The sequence below is a fragment of the Mus caroli genome, unplaced genomic scaffold (assembly GCF_978045245.1).
Source record: "Mus caroli unplaced genomic scaffold, Mus_caroli_1 scaffold_13, whole genome shotgun sequence".
Taxonomy (NCBI): Eukaryota; Metazoa; Chordata; class Mammalia; order Rodentia; family Muridae; genus Mus; species Mus caroli.
This window is the reverse complement of record NW_028227268.1, coordinates 73,819,512-73,839,220: the sequence shown is the minus strand read 5'-3', so window position 1 is coordinate 73,839,220 and position 19,709 is coordinate 73,819,512. Positions and strand designations below refer to the sequence as shown.

General features: G+C 47.7%; 1 protein-coding gene across 15 annotated transcripts; it reads left to right on the top strand.

Annotated features, from left to right (window-relative positions):
* The first annotated feature begins 81 nt into the window (after positions 1-81).
* On the top strand, positions 82-18,397 carry Mgat1 (alpha-1,3-mannosyl-glycoprotein 2-beta-N-acetylglucosaminyltransferase). 15 transcript variants are annotated; one of them, XM_085830065.1, is made up of 7 exons: positions 82-169; positions 1,024-1,447; positions 7,438-7,540; positions 10,429-10,576; positions 10,892-10,972; positions 11,519-11,649; positions 15,867-18,397. In XM_085830065.1, exon 7 carries the CDS (start codon positions 15,990-15,992, stop codon positions 17,331-17,333), a length of 1,344 nt encoding a protein of 447 aa, XP_085686191.1. In that variant the 5' UTR covers positions 82-169; positions 1,024-1,447; positions 7,438-7,540; positions 10,429-10,576; positions 10,892-10,972; positions 11,519-11,649; positions 15,867-15,989; the 3' UTR covers positions 17,334-18,397. The 15 variants fall into 15 exon arrangements, with proteins under 15 accessions (XP_085686191.1, XP_029339538.1, XP_085686190.1 ...); XM_029483678.2 differs by having other exon boundaries at positions 10,429-10,597; XM_085830064.1 differs by lacking the exons at positions 10,892-10,972; positions 11,519-11,649 and having other exon boundaries at positions 10,429-10,597.
* Positions 18,398-19,709: the final 1,312 nt, after the last annotated feature.

The window sequence follows — 19,709 nt, the reverse complement described above, 5'->3', positions numbered from 1 at the left end:
CGGAAGTGGCTGCGGTGTCTGGTGGGAGGGGAGAAGGAGCGCGAGGGGGAGGGCCGGGCCGCAGGGGGTCGAGGGGGTGGGGCCTGCGGGCGGCAGGGACCGGGCCCCGGCCTGGATCTGGAGCCGGGAGGGCGGAGGCTCCCAGCCCGGACCGATGGGCGGGGCCCAGGTAAGCAGCCTGTGCAGGGAGGGACTGAGTCCTAGGCGCAGCGGAAGGGAGGGTTCTGAGTACAGGGAGGGTCTCAGTGTCACTGTGCCGTGAGAACGCCGAGCGCCGAGCGCGGGGTTTGGAAGGGAAGGGTGGGAGGAGTTAAGTTCTTGAGGGGTGGGGGGTGTCATGTGTCGGCCACGCCCCTACAGGAAGAGGGGGGTCTATGCGTGTATGTGTGTGTGTGTGTGTGTGTGTGTGTGTGTACGTACTGACAGGGGATGGGGCAACAGGAAGGGCTCCCAAACTGAGAAATTGGGGCTGTTACAAACCGGACACAGGCCTCAAATATTCCAGGAGCGTGCTCTCGGGAGTGGTCCTGTGAAGGAGTTTGAAAGAAATTTGGAATTGCATCCTTGGCATAGTTTTGGAAACAGTGGGGGGAGGTGAGGGTTGCAGGGAATGCCTGTGAAAGGCACCAGAGGCTAGTGCTGGGTAGGATTGACAGGAGGTAGGAGATTAAAACACTGAACTCCCAGAGAAGCTTGAGAGAGAGGATTAGTAAGTGGTGTTTTAGAGAACAGTAGACCCTATTTCTGTATTTTCTAGAAGACAGTCTTCCCATACCGACAGTACTTTTGGTAACATTTCTGCTCTGAGAATAGGCATGTCACAAACACACATAAACACATATGCTCAAAATGATGGGGATACAGTATGTGCATGAAGGATGTACTTTTTATACAAATTGTGTGGTATACTCAAGAGAGTTTGTTGACTGAACACGGTAAAGGAGTGTGGTGAATATGGAAGTCTTAGAAATCCATTGGGGCATGTATTAGATTAGAGTGTCATACTGTTTAAATGTTCCACAGGTTCCCACAGAGATCAGCCTCCCGGGCCATGTTGGTGTTAAAGCCTGTTTCTTCTCCTGAGCCCCGGCAGAACACAAGTGGACCAGAGGATGACTTCTCTTGTCTGAGCAAGAGATGGCCTAATCCCTGCAATCTCTCTACCACTAGCCTCTGAGCTGTAAAAGCCAGCTGGATGAAGGGATGTAACACGCGCCTGGGAGGGACACTGAAGTCAGCAGTGGGGGGGGAGGGGCCCGGACACACCCCTTCCCCCCCAGACTCCTCCCCATCAGGGTCCACGTGGCCATGGACTTTGGATCTGGATAAGTGGAGAGAAGCTGTACTTTGGGGGACCTGATTCTCAGTTTTGGAAATGAAGTGTTAGGTTGGGGGATGGGGCAGGGTTGATGATCTTCAGGGAAGCGACAGAGAGAAGAAAAGAAAGGTAAGGTTTCGGTGACTTTATTACTTACTACCTTGTTGTTGTACAGGGAGCGTGAATGGGAAAGGTCTGGGAATGCAGCCATGTCGGAAGTCACAGCACCCGTGTCCTGATAAGAACCCTTATCCTGATGGTCACCTCGGCTTCACTCCTCTAAGGGGGTAGAGTTGTTTCTTTCCCGTCCCGCACTGACAGTACAGTGAATAGCTGGGAAAGGATTGCGAGTTTAGGTAGGTGAGGTTAGGTCAAGGAGAGCCCGCAAGGAAATCGGGCTTCAGGAGGGCTGTTGGATTAGTTGCCTTTCAAAGCCTTTCTTCCAGTGAGATAATAGGATTTCAAATCAGTCTGGGCTAAGGCTGAAGTGGATTACTCTGGCCGATGCTCTGTTTGGGGAATCTGTTGACAGAGTAAGACTTCAAGGGAGGCGGGGAAGGGAGCTGGAGGGTAGGAAATGGTTAGATAGCTTACTAAACCATCTCTCTGCCTCCTTCCTTCCGCAGTAAGGAAGCTTAGGTCATGAAATCTCCTGGAAAGAACACAAACAGAGCTTGAGTTTGGGGAACAGTAAAATCTGTGGTCGAGCTCAGACTCTCCTGGTCAATGTGCAAGTTGAGATATGATAATTACCTCTGTCCTGTTCTCCTCACACTAGAAGATATTTCAGTCAGGTTGCTACTAGGAACAAACAGAATAATTTTACATTTTGAAAGTACCCTGGGCCTTGCACATATAAAACGGCAACATTGACTCTACTGGATTTCTTGTTTATCGTAACACATGGAAAAGCTCTGAATGGAAGTTCGTTCTTTTATTGAATGAACGTGCTGGCTAGAGCCACAGCAGACATACTGATTGAAGGCCTGCCGGGCAATGGTTTCATCATGTTATATAAAGGTGGACAGTTTTAGGAAAACTTCAGTTGAGGGGTCCTGTCAGCTTTGGGGATAGAAGTTTTAAGAAGAGCTAGAGAGAAGACAGAACTGTATTTCTTGGAGTGGGTGCTGGACCTTTTCTCTCCAGTCATATCCCATCTGTTCTCAGGTGACAACCGCCTCCAAACTGACATCTCTTGGGCTTTCATTTCTCTTTCGGTTGTACATCACCCAGGCAAGTTTGTTCTTAGTTATCTTGGTACCTGCCTGCACCTTGCTTGGATGGTTTTTATTTTTTGGGAAGCTCAGTTTACTTATACCAAGGTGCCTGCTTTTCTTAGTGATGATGTCAACAGCAAAAAGCAAGAGATTCGGTGGATGAATTTGAGACAGCATATGCTGGCCAGGGCTATCGAGACTTATTGAGCCTGTAAGTCAATTACAGAGGGACATCGCAGTCACTGAAGACAACGACTGTTCCTCTTGTCATAGGAGTCCCTGTCTTTCCTCAGTGGCCTGAAGCCTGAGAAGTCTGCCCTGAATAGGTCTTCTGGCTCTGAGCTGTTTATCTTGTCTGAAGCTTGTCTGGACTCCTGAAGAGACCAGACTTCTATGTGTGAATCATAGTTGGATGCGTCACCTTCCCTCCATCCACTCAATAAATGCATGGCTGCCAGTCTTTGCTTATGTATGGGGATCATGATTTCTTATGGCAGTGCCTCCTGAGTGACCTATAGGGCATGATATGTTCTAGAAGACTTCCTCATCCTCCTGAGGAGTCCCTCCTGGCCTGTGAGAACCTAAAGCACCCAGAGTACTAAGGAGGTGTGTTGCACTGATTGATGTCTTTCAAAGTGTCAGGTCTGTTATCTGCTTTCCCTCTTTAAGGAAGAGTGTGGGGATTGTTTTTCTAGTTTGAGGAAGAGCTACGGAGGCCCTGAGCAGGAAGAGCTCACTGAAGGGGTGTGGCATATGCTGATTGTACTTGTGCAGTTGCCTTTAGCATCAGCCTGCCAGAGAGAGAAACTGGGTGCCCTGGCAGCCTCTCTGGTAAGTCGTCTCCTCTTTAACATGAGCTAGATAGAGGCTTTCAGCTGCCAGAACCCAGCTCTCCCATCTCCTGTGACTCTTCGGTCAGACACTTCTTTCCAGCCTTCTCATGGGATCAGCAGATTGCTAGGGTACCACACTCAAGTGTGTCAGGCTGTTTAGCCAGGACTGGTGGTAAATTTAATCACACGTTGTGTAGGAATTTTTAAGTGCATTTATTTAGACCTTTATTCTAAAGGAAGTGCAGGTAGCTAATGAAGGATTTCAGAGGCATTGCTCAGTGTCTACATTGTTAGTAAGCTTGAGTTTCTTTCTCTATCACTATGTGGTTTGGGACAGACATGTTAGGAAGAATGAGAAAGGAAACTTAAACACCAGTTTAACACTTTGGTTTTGTTTCCTCTTGCGGCTTTACGCCAAGGTTTCTTGAGAAATTCAGAGCATAAGTCCTTTCCAAACTGCAAACACTTTCAGGTAGCCAGGCTGGAGTTTGTGAGGATCAATTTCCTGGAAGTTTTTACTTTTTTTTTTTTTTAAAGTTCCTTTTTGGTGGTAGCAGAGTAGGCAGGCAAGCATATTACCTCTTAATTCTCTGTTATCCTGTGACTAGATCTTCCTGTTTTTTCCATTTGCACATAATCTGATCCCAGGCTCATCCCCGGAGTCTAGACACACAGCTCCGATTTCTTACTTTCTTCCCTAGTGTAACCTCTCTAGAGCCCAAGGCCTCAGTACTGATACGTGCTTGTTTCTTAGACCAAATACTATTACCCTTGTTTAAAAATTTACCCAATCCAAATTCTATGTTGTAGCCTATTTTTTTTCCAGAGGCAGGGTAGCCTTTTTGCATTTGGGGATCATTTTGTGAGCCTTGGAATTTAAACAAAGGGCTGAAGAGATGGATGTGGTGGGGAGTTACTGTGTTCTGACCTGCTTCCTGTCTAAGTGCCTTGGCAGGAAAGTCACTCTGACATGGCCTGGGCTGCTCCGTCTTCACCATCTTCAGGACCCACTATGTATGGATTTCATCCAGGATGGTGATTTGCGCTCCTTATATTTTGGTTATCTATGGGCCAGTTTCCCAACTTTTTACACATCCAGGGAACTTGGTCATTTTTTTTTCTCATACTTTGGCACTGAGTGTGAAGGCTGTAAGTCCCTTAATTCCTTTTTATGGGAAGTAGAAAGAGGCCTAAAGTATATAAACATTGACATTCTCTTGGCACATGCATGGGCTTGACTTTCCTGTCACAGTCTGTGGCAGTCAGCTAAACTGGAAATAGTGGGCATACACACACCACACCCACACACAGCCCTCCTCACTCATGCGTCAGCCCTTTCCTCTACGTGAGGGCAGAATTCCAGCTGCTGCTCTGAAGCTTCTCCGCTGCCCCACTGTGTCGTGTCACATGGGCACAAAGCCATCTCAGCAGTCCTTCTCAAGGACTCGGGTACCAGGGTACCAGGGTACCAGGTTTGGAAGCTGAAATGCCTAAATCTAAAATCTGGCTATGACTTCTGACTTAACAGCTTCCCTACACCCAAAGCCTCAGACTTCTCCCTGCTGTGCTCTGCAGAGATGCCGGGAGAGTGTACAGAGAGGCCAAGGAAACAGGCTTGGAAGGAAGGGCAGCTTCCTAGTGTCTCCTGACAATTTTGTTTTACTTCCTCACCTGCCCACAGGGCCCTTAAGGCACTCTCTACTTCCTGCATAATTCCTGGTGTCTTGTACAAACAAGTTAGTGAATAACACTCAGAAAACACATACCACTAAAAGTACTGGTTAACTTGGGGACACTGGAACAGGTAGTGATGAAGTCTGTAGGTAGGAGGGTCTGTCTGAGGTTGAGTATATCTAGTAATCAACTGGCAAAGCCTCTGAAAAGTCACTTGCTGAGCAGCCTGTGGTTTTCTGCTCCCCTCATGGGTGAAAGATCCAAGGGTGGTGGGAGCCAAGGCTTATGCAGAGGGCCAGGCACAGCAGGATGTGGGAGCCAGTGGGGGCTGTGGTACCATGGTGAGTGGACAGTAGGAATTCCCAGACATCTCTGATTCCAGAATGGTCCAGTCAGTGAGATGTGGCTTACTGGGGGTTGCTAATAATGCAGGGCTCTGATCTCAGAAATAGTTTGTGCTCTGGGGCCACTGCTGACATCTAAATCAGACCCTGAAACTCCTGGTTGTCATCTTTCCTCCCCCTCTCAGGCTGCTTGAGGCTCCGATTGAGGTATTCCTTACCAAGTACTCTATTCAGCTGGGTCCTGATGAGTCTTCCCTGCCGCTCCCAGGCCCCTCCATGTTTCTTTTGCTTTAAAATACCAGGGAATACAGATCCAGGGGTTTCCGTCCCCCTCCCATTCATTTTTAGGGTTACTCTGAAAGCCTGTGATTGATTCTTTCCTCCTTAGGACTTAGGTTCAGTGTACAGGCCTAACTTTGGTTTCCCCCCACCCATAAAGGGGCACACACACACACACACACACAAGAAAGAACTGAACCGGCGGGCTGGCTCTTACCCACCTTGGGCAGCAGGTGTTTCCTCCCTAGCTTCCCTTTTGAAACCGAATACTTGTTGCTTGCGCACCCTCACCCCTCTCTTGCTGTTTTTTTCAACTAATAGTCAGCAACTTGCCTCGCATATGGGAATGGTTCCCAGGTTCTTAGTATTGAGGTTGGTGAACGCTCTTCTTGCTGAGGAAACGCTTCTAACGCCACCAAGTGCTGCACCCCTCAAAGTCGGTGAATCTCTGGATTCACTGGGCTGGACAAGGGACACTCTTGGGAAAAGTCTGTACTGGACAAGGCTCAGGGTGTGAGTGGGGTTGGCATCTACACAGGAGCTGCGACTGAGAGGGAAAAGGCCTCAAACAAACATCTCTGCTACCACTGCCTTTCGAAGTTGGGGGACTTGGGAAGACCCGTTGTTTAGATCTTGACCGGTGATCAGGAAGTGAGCAGTAGAGGAAGGCCCTGGAAGGAGGGGCCAGCGCGGACTCGCCCGTGGCAGGGCGGGGACCAACAGAGGGGCCTAGGGGCTGGGGAGCGCCGCCCCGCCCTCCCGGGGAAGGACCACATTGCCGGCTAGCAGGAAGGCCAACCAGACCGGACGAGGCCGCTCCAGCGCTGGGTGTTGCCAGTCGGGGCGAGCCTGGTTCCAGGCGGGGTGAGTTGAGAGGATCCGGTGAGCTGGGCCGGGGGACGCCAGCGTCCTCAGTCCTGGGGCTTGTCCCAGGAGGGCAAGAACCCCGGAGGAGGGAGGCCGCGCAGCCAGGGGAGTCAGGTCTGAGTCCCGAGTGTGCTCCAAAGCCAGGGCGGTGAGAGTGGCGGGCCCGCCCGGGGCCGCGCAGCGCGCAGTCTCCCCCACGCGGGGAAGTGGGAACTTAACGCACAGCTACAGGATTCCTGGCCTTCAGCTGCTGGAGGGAGGGTGGCTTCTCCAGGAGGGGCTGTTGTGAAACTCAGGCAGGAGGGCACCTTGGGTGCGGGGCAGGGCAGGGGAGAGATGGGATCGCCCTGAAGAAGTGGGGGACTGGAGTGGAAAGTGGACTTTATGCAAGCCTCACCCCAGCGTCCAGGCTTCATAAGTTACTAGGGCTGGCTTTTGCTCAGCCACAAGGAAAATTTGACTCAATGTTGAAATATGTGATTTGGCAAGAAAACTTTTTTTCCTAGCCTCATTTCTAGTATGTTTGGAACAGGGGGCTCCCAAGAGGTGCAGAGCCCCCCATTGTTCAAAATGTGGTTCAGAGGGACTGTGGCCCACCCATTCGATGTCTCCATGGAAGAGTGGCCTTCTGGTGAAGCTTCATTTTCTTTAACCTTGGCTACTGTAAGGCTCTCGTGCTTGAATATTGCTGGCCAGCTTTATTGCCTGTCATTTTTAATACTATTTAGACTAGAGCGTCCTTGATTCTGGGGTCTTCCCGTTTCTAGTCCTAGTCTTTGACTTTTTAGTATGGAGATCACCAGTGATGGCAACATTACATCCCCGCTTCTGTTTCTCAGAAGGCTGTATTACAGTGTGTTCAAACTCCATGTCATTGCAACAGGTTAAACTCACTTTCTGCTTAGGATGTCAAGGTATTGCCATTCTAATCCAGACATCAAGGACGGTGGAGAAGACGAAAGTCAGTTGTCTGTTTACAGAAGAGGAACTGAGGCAGAGGTTCTTCAGGTAACGGCTTCAGGGCTCTCTGTCTGGTGCCAGGCTATAGCAGCATTGTGTTTCCCTTTGACCTATTCCCAGGTGAATAGCCTGTATCCCTCCTAGGTCTTACCCTCTATACTCTTGAATTATTTAGCATGTCTACTCAGACTTCTTTTCAGTTCTTCTTTCCCTCTGAAATTATGGAGCCTGGTACATCATACAGAGTCTAACAAGAAAGTAATTCACTTAGAGAGCTGTTATCTGTGATGGACACTGTGTGCTCTGTACTTGTTTAAGCTGTGCTTGCTATCATACTGGCAAAGCAGAAACAGGAGGGACAGTTCATCAACGGTTCTTCCATCTCGAGACTTAGTTGTAAGGCTAGAGTAATGATTGCTCTACTGCTCCTAGTTGGAAGTTGACTGTTTGCTGTTTACTCGTTGCCTAAGAAACAGCCTCTGACAGAGAGGGGCAAGCATGGAATCCAGAGTGTTAGAAGCTAGATGTGCTAGTGCACACTTATAATATCAGAACTCTGCAGGCTGAGGCAGGAGGATCATCAGGTGTAGTAGGCAAGCTTGCACTATGTGCACCGTCTTAGAAAGGAGCCTGCTCTTATGCGCTCCTTCAGATTAGAATGTGAGAAGGCCCCAGAGGGACTGGCAGGACTTGCCCAGAGCCACCTGGCAGCTAGCTGAACCTTCAGGCCGAGACTCAGGTCTCACCCCACCATGGTGCAAATGTTGTTGTGCGTGGTGGTGTGGGTTCACCTGCTAATTTCCTCAAAGGAGTCCTAAAAACACGGGAAACATGAAAGCAAGTTTTAAACTGAGTGTGTATATTACAGGTAAATCTCATAACTGATATATTAAAAACTCAGGTCAGGGTTGATGGATATTTTATTTTGTTATTTGTTTGCTTGCTCTTGTTGTTTGTTTTGTTTTGGGTATGTATGTATGTATGTATGTATTTGAGACAGGGTTTTTCTATGTAACCTTGGCTGTCCTGGAGTTTGCTCTGTAGACCAGGCTGGTCTTGAACTCAACAGAGATCTGCCTGCCTCTGTCTCTGGAGTACCATGATCAAACGCATGTACCACCATGCCCAGCCTAGGATATTCTATTTTTGTTTTTGTTTTTGTTTTTTTGTGACAGGGTTTTTCTGTATAGCCCTGGCTGTCCAGAACTCACTTTGTAGATCAGGCTGGCCTCGAACTCAGAAAGGATATTCTATCGTTAAAAGGAAAATATGGCAAAAGAGTTTTCGAGTGGCCTTGTTCATAAGTGCTGTTGCAGTTTAACTTTGTCCTCTTCTCACACACTGGTAGGGTTTGCCATTTTCATTTCTCTTTTTAAAAAAATATTTGTGCATATACATGTTTTGCCTGCATGTATGTTTGTGCAGCACTTGCATGCCTGTTGTTTTCAAAGGCCTAAAGAGGCCCTTTGAATTGGAGTTACTGAGAGTTCTGAGCTGCCATCTAGGTCTGGAAGTAGAACCTGGGTCCTATAGAAGAGCAGCGAGTGCTTTTAACAGCTGAGCCGGCTCTCCACCTCATTGCTCTCTCTTAGGAATGGTAGGAACTGGCAGTCTCCTTAGGAACTGAATAAAGCAAAAGTGAGCCAAGGCTGCCTAAAGAAAAGGCTTCAACTGGCCATGCTGTTGACGTCTTGGAGCACTTCCTTCTCTTTGGAACCCAGCCACTGAGTTCACTGGAAGCCTGGGCCACATGAAGGAGCACATGATGGTGACTCCAGCCAGTGTCCCAGTCAACATCAACATTAGATTACACATGTGTTATGGACCATGCATCTACTGGAGGCTAGCCTTAGGTTATGAGTCTTCCAACCCGAGGTCCCAATGTAAAACAGACAGGCCCTTCCCTCTATGCCCCACTTTCTAAATTCTTCAGCTATTGATATTGGATGAGGAAATAGGTGATTGTTACAGTTTGAAGCCAATTTTGAAGCAATTTGTTATTTGCCCCCCAATAAAAATACTGGTAAGAAATGTAAGTACAGTAGTCTTCAAGACTGGGGCTAGGGACCTGAAGGGAGCAGGTCCAGAGAGCTCTCACCCTGCTTCTCAGGAATTCTGGTCCATTTTCTCATGATTTCAAGGACTGAATGACTGCTGTAATGAGTTATCCCAAACTTCCAAACTTCGTGGGCTTTCATGTCGCAGTCCAATGGGGCTGGTTCCCTTTCATACCTTGTGGTTGATTCTGGTGGGCAGTCAGCTGGAATACCCTCAATGTCCTACCTTGATCTGTAGCCTGGATTTGGCTCAACCTTCCCGAGTGTCTCCTGCCTCTGCATCCCGAGTGCTGAGATTCCAGGTGTGCTCCATCACACTCAGCTGTCTTGTCTTTTAGGGATGACTTATAGGAGTCACAGGGTCTCAGAATCAGAACGAGGGACTGTGGCGCTCCCTCCTCCCTTCTGCGGCTATTGTATTGGATCCATGTCGTTTGTGGTTGGAAATGAGATTGCATCGGGATTAAAGTCTGCTGTTGTGAAGCCCATTTCTGTGAAACTAAGAAGTTTTCATCTTTTTCCTGTGGGCAGTGGCAGCTTCTGAAGGCTTTTAATATTAATGTGTTCAAGATTCTGTTGCTACCAGAAGGTATTTAGAGAGAAGCCACAGGTAGACTAGGTTAGCTGGGGAGCTAACATCAGAGGTTCCAGCTTAAAACAATATTCATAATAAACAATCCAGGTGAGAGTGTGTGAACTGAGGACTGGCAGTGGACGGTAACTTTCAACCCTGGCATAACTCTGAGGCTTCTAGGGCTGCTCACATTTCTAGAGTTAGAAGGGGTTTGTGAGGCCCAACCCCTGACAGGAGCTGTGGACAGCTGCTGGCTTCAGTGGGAGAAAAGCATGAGGTTTTTTTTTTTTTTTTTTTTTTTTAAGGTGTGGCTCCCACAGCACAGGAAGACCTCCAGAGCCAGCCAGCCTGGGCCCACAGGGCTCACGGAGACTGAAGCACCAACTGAAGAGCATGCAGGAACTGGACCTAGGCTCCTGCACATATGTAGCAGATGTACAGTGTGGTCTTCATGTGGGTCCCATAACAATTGAAGTGGGTACTTCTCTGACTCAGAGTCTCTTGCCTGCCTTTGGATCCCTTTCCCTAGCTGCCTTGTCTGTCCTCAGGGGAAGAGGATGCACTTAGTACTGATGCAATTTGGATGTGCCAGGGCGGGTTGGTTCCCCGGGGACGGGGAGGGGTGCCCCTTCTCTGAGGAGAAGAGGAGGAGGGACTAGAGGAAGTGGGTGGTAGGGTGGAAATGGGAGGAGAGGAGAGAGGGGAGCTGTGATAGTGATCTAAAGTGAATGAATAAATTAATGAAAAAGGAAATGTTGCTCCTGGTAGGTCCACCATGGTCCAGGGAATGGCTCCACACTCATGAGTATATGGGCAGCACAAATTGGAGTGGAAACAGGGAAGTTGTCGGTGGGTTTGGTCTCCCTCTCTGTCTCTGCCTCTCTCTATATCTCTCTGTGTGTGAATGTGAAAACTTCGAAAACTTTTTTGGGTGCGTTTTGGATTGGAAATGGCAGTGGAGGGATTGTGCACGAATGTGGCATCCACACTGAAGACGCTGTGTAGGCTGCAGGTGCATCTGTGTAGGCTGCGGGTGCATCATCTAAATGTTGAAGTTTGTGGCTTGGCAGTGTGTGGCGCTGGTCCCACCTTGTGTTGTCTTTTGCTGGTTCCACTGGTGTGGATGGTAATGGGGAGGTGCACGCTTATGATCTGAAGGCATCAAGAAAGAATATCTTGGCATTTATTTTGTTCTATAGCTGGTACTGTTGTAAATATGCTATGGAATATCTCATCCAATCCTTAAAGCAACTTGCTGAAGTATTCAGTTCTGCTTTCCATCTTAGAAGTGAGAAAACTGAGTCTTACAGATACAGAAAAACACAGGCTGATGGCAAGCCTTGTTGCTTCTTGGGTATCTGGCTTTGATGATGATGATTATTATTATTATTTTAGAATCTGTACCAAAGTGCATATGGTACCAGAGGGGACTGAGCAGTGCTCCCTGGAGGAACTTCCACCCCTTCAGCCAAGGATCATACCTCTAGACACGGCATCTGCTGTAGAGAGCATCATTCACAGTCAGTGTAAGTTCATACACTACTAACATCCAGACATGGATGAGCGTCCTGCGCTGAAGAATATGTAGGAACATGACACAGGGAATCTTGATGAGTCTGCCTGGAGAGGCAGCTAGGGCTTCAGCAGGGGAATTGTGCATTCTTGTGGCAAAAGAATCAAGTATTGTTGGAGGGTTCATAGAGAAGGGCTGAGGAGGAGGGTAGGAAGAGACCAAGAGCTGAAGAGAGAGGTTTTTCTATGAGCCATCCAGCCACTCTAAATGGTTGTAGACTTGCTAAAAGTCCTGCTGACAGGCAATCCAGGCTTGCTTTGATCTGCACTCTAGTGATTGCATTGCACCTAGTTCAACATCTAGAGAAAACAAGTCATTTGAAAGTAAAATCACTTGAAGGGTATGTAGGGATTTCTTGAGGATTTGCCGCCATTCTGAGAACTTGCAGATAGAACTGAAGTGACAAATCAAGGACACTGTCCTATCCCAGTCATTTAAGGTGATTCCTTTCGCTGTTTGTTTCCCATCCTTTTGTTTTAAAGACTTTCCCCTACTTGGTCACCTATTTAGAAAGCAGGAAGTCAGGGGAATATCCTGAAATCCTGGCCATTGGAATTCTTGCAAAGTTTCAACATTGATCATATTCTGAAGGGGACTGAAGGAGACCTGGCAACTGGTGCATCTCTCATCTCCCAAGAAAGTAGTGTAATGACACAGCTGAGAGGAAACGGCTCAAGGTTTCTGCTGCATGGCATTCTGGATTGTGGGGGTGCTTGGTTTTAGGAGGAAATCTAATGGTCAGGAGCTTGGAAAGACAGGACCCAGATCAGAGGGCTGCAGAGCTGGGATTTAAAGTTTTAGATAGGATAGAGAATGGGGTAAGTACAGAGCAAGGCTTATTCTTGTGTCCTGGCCCTTCCAAGAGCCTGGCAGGAGCAGGCATATGATTGAGGGGTTCCAGGTAAACCTGCTCATCTCTGCTTCCCTTACTGCATGTCCCCACCTGGGACAATACTAATGGATGAAGTCACTCGGAAATGGACTCCATGTTGCCTTATTTTATTGCTTAAGAAACTTTATTTGGAAAAAAAAAAGTTTAAGGAATAAAAATGGCCCTTCAGAGTGACATACAGATATTATTCATTGTTATTAATGTCTTACTCCATTCAGTCTGTGTAGCTATGGTAATTTCTGTTCTGAACTACTTGAGGGCATCTTTCATAGACCTTTGCCCCAAAGATTTCATTGTGTATTTATTCCCTGAGAATTGCGATGTCCCCTCTTACATACCTCCGTGGCTGTCAGCCACTACACATACTTTAACCTACTGTCTGCATCCAGTTTTACTTAATGATTATATTAAAGATAAAGTGTCTTACATTTTTTTAGATTTATTCTTTTCTATGTTATGTGTATGAGTGTTTTGCCTACTTGTATGTATGCATTCTTGATGCCTTCAAAGGTCAGAAGGAGACAAATCCCCTGGAACTGAGCTGTATGTAGATGGTTATGAGCTGCTGTGTGAGCTCTGGGACCTGAACTCTGGTCTTCTTCAAGAGCAACAGTGCTCTTAACCACTGAGTCATCTCTCCAGTCCCTTAGTGTCTTTTCTATAAGAAGAGGGTTAGTGGAGTGTAATTGACACTTGCATTTAAGAGGTACAGTTTGTTTTGAGGTGTGTGTATGTATATATATATATATATATATATATATTTATATATATATACACACATATATATATATACACATATCCATTAAACTATCACTGTAATAAAGACAATAAATATATATAAATAAATAAATGTTTTGATATATATATATATATATATATATATCCATTAAATTATCACTGTAATAAAGACAATAAATATACCCACTCACTCTAAAGTTCAACTGATTTCCTCCAGCCCCAGATTGAGAACTTAGGTTCCTCAGCAGTCACTAAGAGACTAAGTCAGGTGAGTAACATTATCTCAAGATAGTTTTAATTTGCATTTTGCTTATGCTTGAAGTTGAACAGTTTTTGATATGGTTAAGGACTGTAGGTATGTATTTCTTACAAGTTACCATTATTGGCTCATTTTCTATATATATTATTTTTAAACTTCTTTTTCCTCTGTTATTTGAACTTTCCCTCTAGTGTGGTGTTGTGTATCTGTGGCTGATGCTACAGAAGCACCCAGTTGGCTCTTTGGCTTCCTTGTGCAATTTCTATCTACATAGCAATCTTTCAAGTAAGAAGGATACCAGCATTCTTTTGTTACACCAAGATTTTGAGTCATAATTAGATAGCCTTTCTGTGCAACTAGATTTCCTCCCATCCTTTACATTTGTTTCTTTGTTTTGTTTTATTTTGTTTTTAATGTTTTAAAATTGTGGTGCACTTGGTAATTATTCTTGAATATTGATACAATTTTACATTTCCCCAAATGCCTGTATATTCCATCCCTGTTCTAGTCCATTGGTTAGCCTGCTTATTCATAACTGTCTAATTGCCGGCCTTTAGTGGATACTGCTTTGATAGCTCATTAAGCAGGTCCCTCCTTACCACTCATTGTTAGTGTTTACCTGGTGTTCCGATGTGTTTGCTGCTTCTTGAGAGCTCTACTGACTTTTTTGTAGCTCCATAAACAGCTTTTTTGCTTTTTGTTTGTTTGTTTGTTTTGGGGTTTTGGTTTTTTTTTTTTTTCAAGACAGGATTTCCCTGTCTGCATAGCCCTGGCTGTATTGAAACTCACTCTGTAGACAAGGCTGACCTTGAACTCACAGAGATCTGCCTGCCTCTGCAAAAGCATTTTCATTGAGGTGTTTGATGGTTCCAGTATGGTTTAATGAAGGAGAGAGAGATGTTGAAGTGTTTTTCAGAAATTGTAATTTTGTTTCATACAAGTTTTTGAATGCTTAAGTTTATTTTTAAATATTTTGTTTTCATGGATTTTTCCATAGACTTTTTTTTTAATGTCCATTACTTCTTCTAGTTATTATTGTGGATATGAGAATATTTGTATGTTAGTTGTTTTTACCATTGATTGCAGTATAACTGTTTCTAGAAACCCTCACATATCAGCAAACAGTTCTACTTCGGCCTTCAGTTGTTTCATTTAGTCTATTTGTATTGGCTAATTAATAGCCATTGAGGTTGTGGGCATCATGGCTTTTAAAGTTAATATATTACTATCACACAGATGCATCTATCTTGCTTTGGTTGTACCCACCCTCTCTATTCCCCCTTCTCATTCCTTCTGGACTGCCGGCTCCTTTCCCTTTCCTAATAATATACATCTTTTCTACTACCCTCCTTCTTTTATTTTTCAGGACACAGTTTCTCTGTGTAGCCCTGGCTGTTCTAGAACTTGCTCTGTAGACCAGGCTGGCCTTAGACTCAGAGACCTGCTTACTGCTGCCGCCACCTCCTCTTCCTTCTCTTCCTCTTCCTCCTCCTCCTCCCCCCAAGTACTGGAATTAAAGGGGTTCATCACCACACCTTGCCTCTCCTCTACTTTGAAGTTGTTATTTGTTACCACAATGAGAGAAAATGTACATATTTGGCTTTTGATTAACACAGTTCTTTTGACAGGATTATGCTCTTTCTGGCTGATACTGCTCCATTGTGTATCTAAACCACATTTGTGTATCTGTTACTCTGTCACCGACACCAGGGCTGATTACATAACTTGGATATTGTGAGAAGTGCCTCTATAAACATGAGTGGTGTAGGCCGCCTGGCCTTGCTTCTGACATCATTGTATCAAACAAAGTGACCTGGACACAGAGACAAGTGTTGGCTTGCATTGTATTCCTCACTAAGTCAGTTAGAACATTTGATTTTTAAAAAAAAATCAGTAATTTTAGTGCAGTTTGACATGAGGAATGGGGGTTAAATGGTCTTACCTCTCACTCCTTCTGATCTGACCTAGACTGGATGAAAGGCAGGAGATGAAGTCTGTGTGGTAGGGTACCAGGAGTTGGAGTCTTTCCAATTTGTTTTATTATTTTTCAGCTCTCTTCCACAAGCACCATTCTCTGCCTCCTTGTCCAAGTCACATTGCTTTCCTGAGGACTCATTAGCTCGTTTTAAAGTGGTAGAGGGAACATGTCAGCTTAATCCTGCAGTCAGCCACCCTCTCTCCTCCTTCCTCAGTCTCTCACCTGTGCCCAGCCTCTCCCCACTGCTGTGTGGAATTATACAAACTTGAGGTAACAATTGGTTTTCTCTCTCCCCCTCTTTAGGTACATGGCTTCTTCCTACTCTCAGCCTAGAAGAATAAACCCTTAGACTGTGGGGACCTGAGCCAGGCAAGCCAAAGGCAGCCTTGAGCCCTCCCTCCCCTGCCCTCCCCTGCGGGGGCCAGGATGCTGAAGAAGCAGACTGCAGGGCTTGTGCTTTGGGGTGCTATCATCTTTGTGGGCTGGAATGCCCTGCTGCTTCTCTTCTTCTGGACACGCCCAGCACCTGGCAGGCTGCCCTCAGACAGTGCCCTTGGTGATGACCCTGCCAGCCTCACCCGTGAGGTCATCCACCTGGCCGAGGACGCTGAGGCGGAGTTGGAGCGGCAGCGGGGACTGTTGCAGCAAATCAAGGAGCATTATGCTTTGTGGAGGCAGAGGTGGAGAGTTCCCACTGTGGCCCCTCCAGCCTGGCCCCGTGTGCCTGTGACCCCCTCACCAGCGCAGATCCCCATCCTGGTCATTGCCTGTGACCGCAGCACTGTCCGGCGCTGCTTGGATAAGTTGTTACACTATCGGCCCTCAGCTGAGCGTTTCCCCATTATTGTCAGTCAGGACTGTGGGCATGAAGAGACAGCACAGGTCATTGCTTCCTATGGCACTGCAGTCACACACATCCGGCAGCCGGACCTGAGTAACATTGCCGTGCAGCCAGACCACCGCAAGTTCCAGGGTTACTACAAGATTGCCAGGCACTACCGCTGGGCACTAGGCCAGATCTTCAACAAGTTCAAGTTCCCGGCTGCTGTGGTAGTGGAGGATGATCTGGAGGTGGCACCAGACTTCTTTGAGTACTTCCAGGCCACCTACCCACTGCTGAGAACAGACCCCTCCCTTTGGTGTGTGTCTGCTTGGAATGACAATGGCAAGGAGCAGATGGTAGACTCAAGCAAACCTGAGCTGCTCTATCGAACAGACTTTTTTCCTGGCCTTGGATGGCTGCTGTTGGCTGATCTGTGGGCAGAGCTGGAGCCCAAGTGGCCCAAGGCCTTCTGGGACGACTGGATGCGCAGACCTGAGCAGCGGAAAGGACGGGCTTGTATTCGCCCAGAAATTTCAAGAACTATGACCTTTGGTCGCAAGGGTGTGAGCCATGGGCAGTTCTTTGACCAGCATCTTAAGTTCATCAAGCTGAACCAGCAGTTCGTCCCCTTCACCCAGTTGGACCTGTCGTACCTGCAGCAGGAGGCCTATGACCGGGACTTCCTCGCCCAGGTCTATGGTGCCCCCCAGCTACAGGTGGAGAAAGTGAGGACCAATGATCGGAAGGAACTGGGGGAGGTGCGGGTACAGTACACTAGCAGAGACAGCTTCAAGGCCTTTGCTAAGGCCCTGGGTGTCATGGATGACCTCAAGTCTGGTGTCCCCAGGGCTGGCTACCGTGGCATTGTCACTTTCCAGTTCCGGGGCCGGCGTGTGCACCTGGCACCCCCACAGACATGGACTGGCTATGATCCTAGCTGGAATTAGCAGCACCTGCTTTTCCCTCCTGGGTCTCTTTGCCGAGTGCTGAGCCGAGGCAGGCCTGCAGGTCCTGGGCTACACCATCCTGCCAGTGTCTCCCTCTCAGTGTCTCCCTCTTGGATCTGTAGATCTTCCCTTTGTGTCCTGGCCAGCCCCCAAGTGGCATTCTAGTGCACAAATCATAGGATGAGGGTTATACTCCTGTTGTCAAGGGAGTATTGTGTGGTATATTTAGGGCATATTGAACAAGAAACCACTGTGTGGTATGGGGAGGGTTGGGCCTGTTGGGGCCAGGTTTGTAGTGTCTCCAAGGGCATCTGCAGAGAGCCTGGCAGCTCCAGCTCTCCTCAGCAGGCCTCTCTCCACCCTGATCTGGCCCCTGTCAGCCCATGAGCCCTCTTTATGTACCCATCCTCCCTTTCTGCACCTTCCCTCAGGGTGGGGCTGGATTATGGAGGAAGGAATGGATCTGTGGTCAGATGAGACTAACCAGAGGGACTCACTGTCAGAGTTAGCGTGGATTGCTGTTGCCGGGGCACTGCCTCCTGACTTCTCTCCCTGCTGACGTGGCTCTTGTCCTGGAGCAGAGCAGTGCGTTGTAGGGAGATGGAAAGTAGGAACGAAAGCAAGACTGGCTCCCGTGGTGGAGCCAGTTGTCAGGAACGGTGGCAGGCAGAAAGTCTATGCGTGGGCACCCTGTCTTCTTGCCTGTGGCCCCCCTCCTTTCTGAAAGTTAGTTCTCTCTGCATTCTTTAGGAGGATTCAGGGGCAGCCTAGTGGAAGACAGTGGACTCCATGCCTCTTTCCCCTGGGGTTTGCTTCAGGGGCTCCTCCCCGAGGGCTTGCTCCTGGTGGCCCCAGCTGAGATCAGGACATCTGTGGCCCTGAGCCGGCTCTGGTCCTTGACCTTTCCCAGCCTTCCCACATCTTCCCAGGCCAAGATGCAGGGGGCAGGCTGGAGAGAAATTTGTGTGTCCTTGTTTGTTGCCTGATCTTAGTTTCATGGAAGAAAATGGAATCTACAGAATTATTTTCAAAAATAAAGTAAAGGCTGAATTGCTGAAAAATAAGTGTGTGTGTGTCCTAGGGAAGGAGGTGAAGGGGTGGGGGAGGGGTTGGCAAAGGGAGAGAGGAAAGTCTACAGGAAAGAAAGCAAGTGGACACCTCAAGGAAAGAGAATGACAAGAAAAATAGGGTTGTGGGGAGTTTGGGGGACAGGGACAGTTGAGGATGGGACCAGGTGAGGTAGCAAGGCCAGCTTGTGAGGAGGGCCCTAGGTTGCGGGCCTGCTGGTAATCTCAAGCTAACCACAGGCTCCTCAGTTGGCAAGTAAGTCTGGGAGTGGTCTGCAAAACAGAAATAGCAAAACCCTGGCATCTGAACACTCCACGTTGTGCCACATACCCTTTGCTGGCTCAGGCAGTGTCTGTTGGGCAACTCCACAAGCTGCCAGTGAGCCCAGGGTTTGCAGTGCGTATGCAGCAGGCTATGCAGTGGCACCTAAGGCTCCTGGTCAGGATAATGACAACCAGAGTATGTCTGTCCCACCCTCAGAGTTGATTCAAACTTTACACATATCAAAGGCAGCACTCTGTGCGTGTACATGTGCGTGTGCGTGTATGTGTGTGTGTAGGTACAAATGTATGCCTTTTTATGGGAGCCCTATTCCTCAGAATACTGTCCATGTTATTTATTGAGACAGGGCTTCCCACTGGCAGAGAACTTATCCATTATACTAGGCTGCCTGGCCAGTGACCCACGCCAGGGGTCCACTAGTCTCCATCGTCCCGGTGCTGCCACACTGGCATTTGTACATAGAGAGGTTCTGGGGGCTGAACTCAGGTTCTTTTGCTTGCATCGCAAGAACTCTGTTACCTGGGTTACCTCCCCAGGTCAATTTTTTTTTTTTCTTTAACAAATTGATACTTGAAAACTGAGGCACCGACTTATGACAGGATCTAATTTGGGTCTTGCCACTGGTGGTAGAAATCACTGGGTAAGCTCTATCCAGAAGGGAAGAAGAGGGAACTAACGGCCTTGTTTGGGGGCTTAGGGCTGCAGACCATAGAGTGGAATTCATTTCACACATCTCACCCCTTTACTTGGTGGCCTTGGTTGTGTCCCCCCCCCCCACTTGTTGCTCTGAGGTGGATTAACATTGATTTTGATTTTAAAGGGAGGTGGTTCATTGTAGCTACAGACACAGGGATTGGAGAGAAGACACAACATTCCTGACCGTGGAGTGGGGAGTAGTTTGTCCGGACTTCATGGTCTCAGCGCTTAATGTATTTAACAGTCACTGGCCACGTGCTTTGTTCTGAGCACTGCCAGGTCTGCGTTACTGCAGTCTCACCAAAGGAGAGGCAAGTATAACAGAGGTGA

Excerpts from the sequence above, each read along its gene's own strand:
- Mgat1 (XM_021177268.3), top strand. The coding sequence starts at position 15,990 with ATGCTGAAGAAGCAGACTGCAGGGCTTGTGCTTTGGGGTGCTATCATC.